At 57.1% G+C, this 7,519-nt stretch overlaps 2 protein-coding genes across 2 annotated transcripts in view; both read right to left on the bottom strand.

Annotated features, from left to right (window-relative positions):
* Positions 1 to 809, bottom strand: part of GAPDH (glyceraldehyde-3-phosphate dehydrogenase) — a 4,230-nt gene extending 3,421 nt beyond the window's left edge. Inside the window, exon 1 of the mRNA XM_041463832.1 lies at positions 210 to 809. Within this exon, the coding sequence (XP_041319766.1) occupies positions 210 to 794 (585 nt within the window). The 5' untranslated portion in view covers positions 795 to 809. The remainder of the gene's footprint in view (positions 1 to 209) is intronic.
* Positions 617 to 4,462, bottom strand: LOC121351577 (C-type natriuretic peptide-like). The gene is made up of 3 exons (XM_041463834.1): positions 4,361 to 4,462; positions 2,696 to 2,986; positions 617 to 748 (listed from the first exon to the last, which is right to left on the bottom strand). Exons 1-2 carry the CDS (start codon positions 4,460 to 4,462, stop codon positions 2,714 to 2,716), a joined length of 375 nt encoding a protein of 124 aa, XP_041319768.1. The 3' UTR covers positions 617 to 748; positions 2,696 to 2,713.
* Positions 4,463 to 7,519: the final 3,057 nt, after the last annotated feature.

Here is a 7,519-nt window from a genome sequence, read left to right as displayed (position 1 = left end):
CTCACCGCCCCCCTTCACGCCGCCCCCGCCATTTTGCGCCGCGCCGCCTTTGTGCCCGTGGGCCCCGGCGCCACGCGGCCCCGCTCCGCCCGGGGGCTGCCGCACCCCCTGCCGGTGGGCGGTGCGCGCGTGTGGGGAGAGGGCTCTCGCACGCCCACCCCCCGCCGCCGCCGCTCTCTCCCCCCGCGCATCTCCCCCGCCCCCGTTACCTGCTGCCTCCGAACCGCCCGGCGCGCAGTGAGAAGGTGGCGCAGCGCCTCTCCGCCGCCCTTTATAGCCGCGTGAGGGTAGGGCGGGGGCCCGCCCCGCCGCGACGCCGTCGAATGGCAGCGCTGGGGCCGGACCGGGCTACGTGCGCCCGTGCTGCGGGTACGGCAGCTGAAGATCCCCCCTGTTTCCCCCGCCCCGCCGCCCCCCGTTAACAAAGGCCCCGCTCTGGAAACGCAGGGTCCGTAGCGATCACCCTCCCGTCGAGCTACCCCAAGGGGGTTGGTGGTGCTGGTGGCCGTGGTGAAAAATGCACCGGTCCTTACGGGGAGGTGTCCCCAGAGCGGGGATGGGCGGCTGCAGCCCTGCCAGAGGAGGCAGGGAGGGTGATAGCCGGTGAGGGGCTGCTGCTGCCGGGCTCGCTGCTGCTCCGGAGGATGGTATGCGCTGTTTTCACCTGATAACGAAGGGCAGGTAGCCACCCGCCCCGGCTGCAGCCTTTGCCCAATTGGATGGAGTAGTATCCAGTATCCGAAGGGACCTACAGGGAAGCCGGAGAGGGACTGTTCGTCAGGAGCTGTAGTCATGGGAAAAGGAGTAATGGGTACAAATTGAAAGGGAGGAAATTTAGGATGGATATTAGGAAGAAGTTCTTTACTGTGAGGGTGATGAGGTACTGTAACACGTTGCCCAGGGAGGCTGTGATGCCCCAACCATGGCAGTGTTCCAAGCCAAGCTGGATAAGGCCTTGAGCAACTTGCTCTAGTGGGAGGCGTCCGTGCACGTGGCAGGGGGGTTGGAACTGGATAATCTTTAAGGTCCATTCCAACCCCTAACATTCCATGATTCTATGGTTGCAAGGCTAAAGGGACTGAAGGGATGCTCGGGTCACCCCGAGGGAGCAGCGGATCCCCATTGCCCCCGGCCCTGTCTGGGAGTTCTCCCGCCTCCAGGCTGGGCCCCCCGGTCTGGGTGGGTTTATCCAGGCGTGCTCTGGACGGGGCCCCTGGCCGGGCGCTGCCCCAGCAGGCCACGGGCGGCAGCGTGAGCACCATCTTAATGAGGCACTGCGGCACTGCTGCCGCTGCCCGCGGGACGTGACGGCGGAAATCCTGCTCGTCTGCCGCCTCGGCCCGCCTTCCCTGGCTGCCTGCGAGGAGGAAGCGCTCCTGGCATGGCCGCTGCCCGGTTCCCCGCCCCCCATGCTGGGCTCCCTCACCGAGCCCTGCCGCCTCCATCCCCATGCGGGGCAGGTGCGGCGGGACACACCCGCTTTAGGTACAGCGCCCAGAGCACGCACAAATCCCAAATATCCCATCCCGGAGGAAGGTGTGGGAACAGTGGGAATGGAAATCTGGGCTGTCAGAGCGGGAGGGAGTGGTGGGAGCTGGAATGTCCCTCCGGCTGCTCGGCTGAGCAGGGCTTTGAGGATAAGGGAGGGGGTGGGCAGGCTGGGGGAACCACACAGGTACTGGGGTGGGGAACAAGAGAGGGGTCATGCAGCTCAAACGTAACCCTACTCTCCTTAAACCACTGCTATTCCCGGTGCTGCTGAGGGGTTGGTGGCTAAGTTTAGACCCAGCTGAGGTTACAACCTTTTCTTAAAGGCCAGGACATGGTGATGGCTCGCGGGGCACAGCAGCAGCGCTACGAGCTCGTGCCGGGGCCGGTGGTGCCCCAGCCGCAGCCCACCGAGGCGGGCTCTCGGGGGAAGCTTCAGCGCAAACAGGAGGCCCCGGTGTTTGTTCTGGCGGGGGCAGAGTGCGGCCGGGGTGAGCACCGCGGCCCCTGTGCCCGGTCGATGCCTCACCCGTGTCCGCCCCCCCGGCCGCACCGCGCCGCAGCCGCGCGTGCCGCACGCCCCACGCGGAATGGCGGCGGCGCCGGCAGGGCCCGGCACGGCCCCGCGCGTGGGGCCGGGGGCGCCGGGCGGGCTCTGCCACCGCCTCCCGCCCGCCCCCGGCCGGGGACAGCCACCGCCGAGCGCGGACGCGGCAAATTAGTACAGCTTGTTTAATGAGCGAGTCCTCAGGCTCCCTCAGGGGAGCAGGGAGAGTGCTGCCGGCGGAGCGGGGGCTCAGCGGCCGCGGGGCAGCTGCGGAGCCGGGCAGCTCCTCCTCGTACCGCCGCGCCGCTTCCTCGCTGCCGCAGCCTCCCGTTTTCGGGGCGGGAGCTTCAGGGCTTCGCGCAGCGGTGCGCCGTGCTGGTTCCCGAGCCGTGCAGGTTCCCGAGGCTGGGTGCCCTCCGGCTGCGGAGAAGCGGGCCTGGTGAGCCGCCCAGCGGCGTCCTGCCCGCCTGCTCTCGCCCCGGCCGGGCCCCAGCACCGCGCCGGCAGCACGGGCCGTCCCCGGTCCCGGCCTTGGCGGCTGGCAGGTGGTGGCCCCACAGCCTGCCCCGCTGCCCCATCCCCTCGCTGTCTGTGCGCTCAGCTCTGCCCTGAACTTCTTCCCTGCCCGCTTGCTGGAGCCCACGCTCTTGGCCCTCTCACCTCGGAGGCCCTCCAAAGCTAGCACCCCAAACCACTGAAGGTCCCGATTCGGTCCAGTTTCAGCCCGAAGCAGCCCCTTGGCATGGCCTTCCAGGCCCAATCTCCAGGCAGTGCCCACTTGCGACTGGCGAGGTTCTTGCGCCAGAGGGATGGACGGGCAGCTCTAGCCCCTGACGGGTGGAAGGGGAGAGTAGAGGAGAGCAGCTGAGGACCGAAGCTGGACCCCTCCTTCGTGTCCTCTTCGGTCAGCGTGGACTCGGGCTCCAGGGGCAGCAGTCGTGAAAGGAGCATCTGGGATAAACGGAGGAGAGAGGGGTGATGCCTGTGCTTCTGGTGATAAGCCTGGTACCCCCTGGTACCCACTGCCCATACCTTCCTGTGGGCTCAGGCAGGACATTGAAGTGATGCCTGCTCACAGCACCGTGCCTGTGACATTGCGTCCAGACACAGGGAAGCCAGCAGCTCCCACTGTCTGAAATGACTTTGTTATCCAGAACAGCAGGCAGACAGCTGCTGTGAGCTCTGCCTGCAGGCAGATTACCCTGCGATGTGAAACCATACACACGTCCTGCCCTGCCCCAGATTTGGAAGGTAACTCTTCGGTCCTTGCTCCTTTTGTGGATGCTGAGCATCTCTGTGTGCTCGGGCTGCTGTGTTACTATTTCATTTTTCCAGAGGGCTGCTGGGAAGGATGGTCCTGCTTCAAATACCTGATAAAGATGAGGGAGAGGCAGGAGCAGAGCAGGTGTGAGGAAGAGGGGCTCCCCATCTGCTGGGAATCCTCTAGGCTGGCTGTGCTGACTGTAAGCCCTCAGCACTGCTGGGAGACAAGGGTTTGGGGGTGTGTTGGGTGCAGTGGAGGCATGGCATTGCTGCCCACAGAAGCAGCCTGCAGGAGCCGTTCTACATCTGTCTCTCACATGGATGCTGAGCTAAGGCTGAGGATGCCTTTGTGCAGCTCTTTGTGGTAGCAAGTTAACTGAAGCGGACACAGGCATCCTCAGTGAGGAGTGAAAGTGGTGAGTCATAGCAGGATCAGTCTTGTGATTTTAGTTCATGTCCTGACTATTTCCCTGTGGCTTTCCCAGGGTGACGTAAAGGCAAGGTGCTGGGGCTCAGGTTAACGTTTGGGTAAGAGGGAGCTGGCTAGATTGGAAAGTCAAAAATATTTTTGCTGTAATTGCAGAGGATAAAGATTTACTCAAGCGAAGAAGCTCTTAGTTGGTATCCTAACAGGGCTCTTGGTCTTAAAGAGGGTAATACTGAGTTTAGGAGCAAAACTTCTGGCCTAACAGGATACATCTTCCCTCTGAAATAACCAGACCAGAACCATGATAAGAGACATGACTGTAATATCTGGTGGCTGCTGACACAGAGTGGGCTTAGAAAGGACCTGTTAAAAGGTTTTTTCACTGTTAAAAGCTTTTGCAGAGCACTAAAAAGCTTTTGTATGTTTCCTGTCTTGGAATGCTGGTGCTCCTTAGGGGCTGAATTATAAGGTCACCCTGGAGCTGAGGCTGCTGAAGGGGAGAGTGCAACAAGCATAGACAGCAGCCTTCTTGTAGCTGGAATTTGGGACCACCTCTCGTTCAAGGTTCAAACGCAACCTCCCTCCTCCTCCTCCCCTCCTGAAATCAACCTCAGCTCTCTCCCACTCCCTCCTACCTGTAGCCTCTGTCCTGGTAAGGACACAGTCTGAACGCTGGCAGAGAGCAGAACCAAAAAGAGGAGAAATGAGCAGCAAGGCCATGATCGAAGCCCCAGCATCTTCTTAGCCCAGGGCTGGTGGAAGGCAAGGCAGGACTCGCAGCATCTGTGTCGGATGTGGTCCCTAACCCCTCTCTGCCTTTATAGCTTTGGTTCTGGCAGGCAACTGGCCCCAGCTCCCTGCTGAACCACCCCCTGGAGCTCCTTAACCTTTCAGCCCTTTTGTCCAGGGTGATATATTTCAGGGTGAGCTCAGCAAGACCCCTTCCTCTAAAGAAAAAGGACACAAAGGTGTTTACTGAGTGTCTGGGAAGAGAAATGTGAGTTCTGCTGCTGGCCAGGACCTGGAGGTGTCTCTCAGGGTCAGGGATGGGGTGACACTTCAAAACACGCCCCAAAAGGAGGATATTGAAGGCTGCATTGTGTAGGACTATTGAACATACTCCTCACAGGCAGAGTGCTGTTAATGTTATTTCTCTGATCAGTGTGAGCATGAACTGCAGCTCAGTTAGAGGTAGGAACAATTCTGGCTGCACAGAGTAGACACAAATTCAGCTCTGTGACAACACAGGCTTACGTTTTTAATATTTATATCTTGGTGAGACAGTTGGGCTGGGAATGAAGAACTCCTGCTGCACGAGGTGGGTGAATTCCAGTACTATACAGAATTTGTAGCAGTGACAGGAGCGTGGGTCTGGTACTATTAGCATATAATTTGCGGGCTGTCTGTCCCAAGTCACCATCTGGAGGACTGGGCTGAGTTTCCAGAGGAACCGTCACAGAAAAGAGCTTGTCAAGACTCAGCTTGCACTTTGTCAAGCTCAGGCACACAATGGGAGCAGGATAGCAAGGAGCAGATTCCTACCTCCTAAATCTTCTGGCCATTAGTTCCCCCCACTTTGTTTACCTCCTCCATTTTACTGTAGTTTCTCACCAGCCGAACAAGGCAATGAGGTCACTGTTTAGAGATCAGGGTGCAGAAGTCAGCCTGGGTATGGAGACAGAAACTAATCAGCAAAGTTTGTCAGGGGAGAGGAATGGGGGGACTGTACCCCAGTACAGGATTAGCAGTGGGTGTGCTGGGAGAGTTTAACAACACCCTGAACTTCCCTTTGTTCAGTACTGTTGCACAAAACAGGCCAGAACTTGACAGAACATGTTCTTCTGCCTACTTTTATTTTTTTCAAAGAAAGAAGAAAATTAGAAAAAGGTCTTCAGAGATAACAAAAGGCACAGTTCAGATATTTGCTCTGCCTCTCTTTCTCTCGTTCCCTCCCTTTCTTCCAGACATTTTCCACTTGCAGATGCAGGTTTGTGGGTCCATTTCTTCTCTGCCCAAGGAGACAGAAAGTTTTACAAACCTTTTGCATGCAGTCCTTGAGAACTGAGTGTGTGCCTTCAGTGTGGGGCACTGATGCTGGAAGCAGTGCTTTGCACAGCTGTGAACATCCAATTTTGTTACCTCCAGCTGATGGCTGCAACCCATGGTTGGTGCTGTGTCCAGAGCAATGTGATACTCTAGTGATCCTGTCTGGCATTCCTGTCACCCTGTCACCTGGGCCAGCACATGGAGGGGCTCCCAAGGTCCCACCAAGACATTTTGTGGGAAACAGGATTGCTTTCATACCAACTTGTGAATCTGCAAAGCACAGGGGACTGCTGGACAGTCACAGGACACGCACCCCACGTGGGCATTAGGATGGGGTGCCTGGGCACAAACGGGGTACAGGGATGTGTGTGCACAGCCAGCCCCTCCTTGTGCTGGATGCAGTAGTGTAAGGAGCCCTGTGGTGAGAAAGTTCCAGAGGGATGGAAAAGAAAGGAAGGACAGGAAGTGAGCACATGTTCATGCTGCATGCAAGGTGTCCCAGAGGATGCTGTTCTGTACTTCCCAGTCACATGTGGCCGTCCAGAAAGAGCTGAGTCAGTGTGCTCGAGCAGTCCTGCTGCCGGCAGGAGCAGCTCCGCCCGGTTACATGAGTCAGTCAGTCCTTTCCTGAGGGAAAGGTAAGTGCAAAAGCAACAGCGCTTTGGTTTGGATATGAAATGTAGCAGCAGTTTGATCTGGTATCCCTTGAATGGGGTGGCCCCCATACTGCAAGAAGAATGCCAGAAATGTGTTTGCAACTGCTCCAAAATTCCAGTCCACTTGCACAAAGACAGCCCTGCAGGGGTGGGCAGGCTGTGAGAACTCAAATGACAAGTGCCCTCCTTGGGTTCAGCAAGAGCTGGCGCTGGCAAGAGGGAAAAAACCATCACCCTCCCATATCAAGCAAGAAACTTCAGAGACTGCAGAAAATTTGCAAATTTTCTTGCAGAGTCTTGTAAATCCAGCAAAGCCTGAATAAAATGCAGGTGCTCAGTGACTCAGGTGCCGTGATGTTGCAGCTGCTCTGCGTCCCAGATCCTTGCTGGGACTGCAGTAGAACTGAATAGTTACTCTGACATGTCCTGGCAGTGACTGTGAAGTGAAAAGGCTTTGGCAGACAAGTCCTCGATTGCCCCAGTTTTCTCAGACTCAAATAGGTTATTGTCCTTTTTTCCTCTCTGATGCTAACAAGTTTCCTTTATAAAAACCCTTCCCCCTTGGATGCTGGGGCACTGACTCTAGAGTTTGCAAGACCAGAAAAGTGGTCTGCTGCTGAATCACAATCAGCCTTCTACAAACAGTTGCTCATATAGGAAAGGAGCAGGGCAACTGGAGACTGGGAGATCTGGGATCTGAGCAAAGTACCCTGAGGGGACACCCCTTGGCCCAAGGCGATAGAAAGGGATGATGGTTGCTGCAGGCTCTAGAAATGTAAAATATTCACATTATTCCACTGGTACCATTTGCAGGAGTTCAGAGCAACCATGGTCAGGAGTCCCTAGAGAATGGAAACGCCATTGGTCTTGGCACTGAGTAATCCCACTGCCTCAGGAGCAGGGGAGTGGGATTACTCCTTCAGCAGTGATTTATAGTCATTGTGGCAGCCACCAAAATATATGTTTGTGAGGAACAGAAGAGCAGCAAAGATCTACTTAAGGCTGTAGCCACTGTGTAACTGCCCAAACCCCTCTTGGGTTTTGCCTCATCTTTCTTCAGGACTTCCTTTGTCCATGACACAGGACTGCTAA

Source organism: Pyrgilauda ruficollis, unplaced genomic scaffold (genome assembly GCF_017590135.1).
Source record: "Pyrgilauda ruficollis isolate IOZ18807 unplaced genomic scaffold, ASM1759013v1 scaffold17, whole genome shotgun sequence".
Classification (NCBI taxonomy): Eukaryota; Metazoa; Chordata; class Aves; order Passeriformes; family Passeridae; genus Pyrgilauda; species Pyrgilauda ruficollis.
Note: the sequence above shows the minus strand (reverse complement) of the source record. Positions and strands in the feature narration are given on the sequence as shown.

Coding starts and splice junctions, on each gene's coding strand:
- LOC121351577 (XM_041463834.1), bottom strand. CDS start 4,462: ATGCTGGGGCTTCGATCATGGCCTTGCTGCTCATTTCTCCTCTTTTTG. Junction 2,987..4,360: donor TACCAGGACAGAGGCTACAG/GTAGGAGGGAGT, acceptor CGTTTATCCCAG/ATGCTCCTTTCACGACTGCT.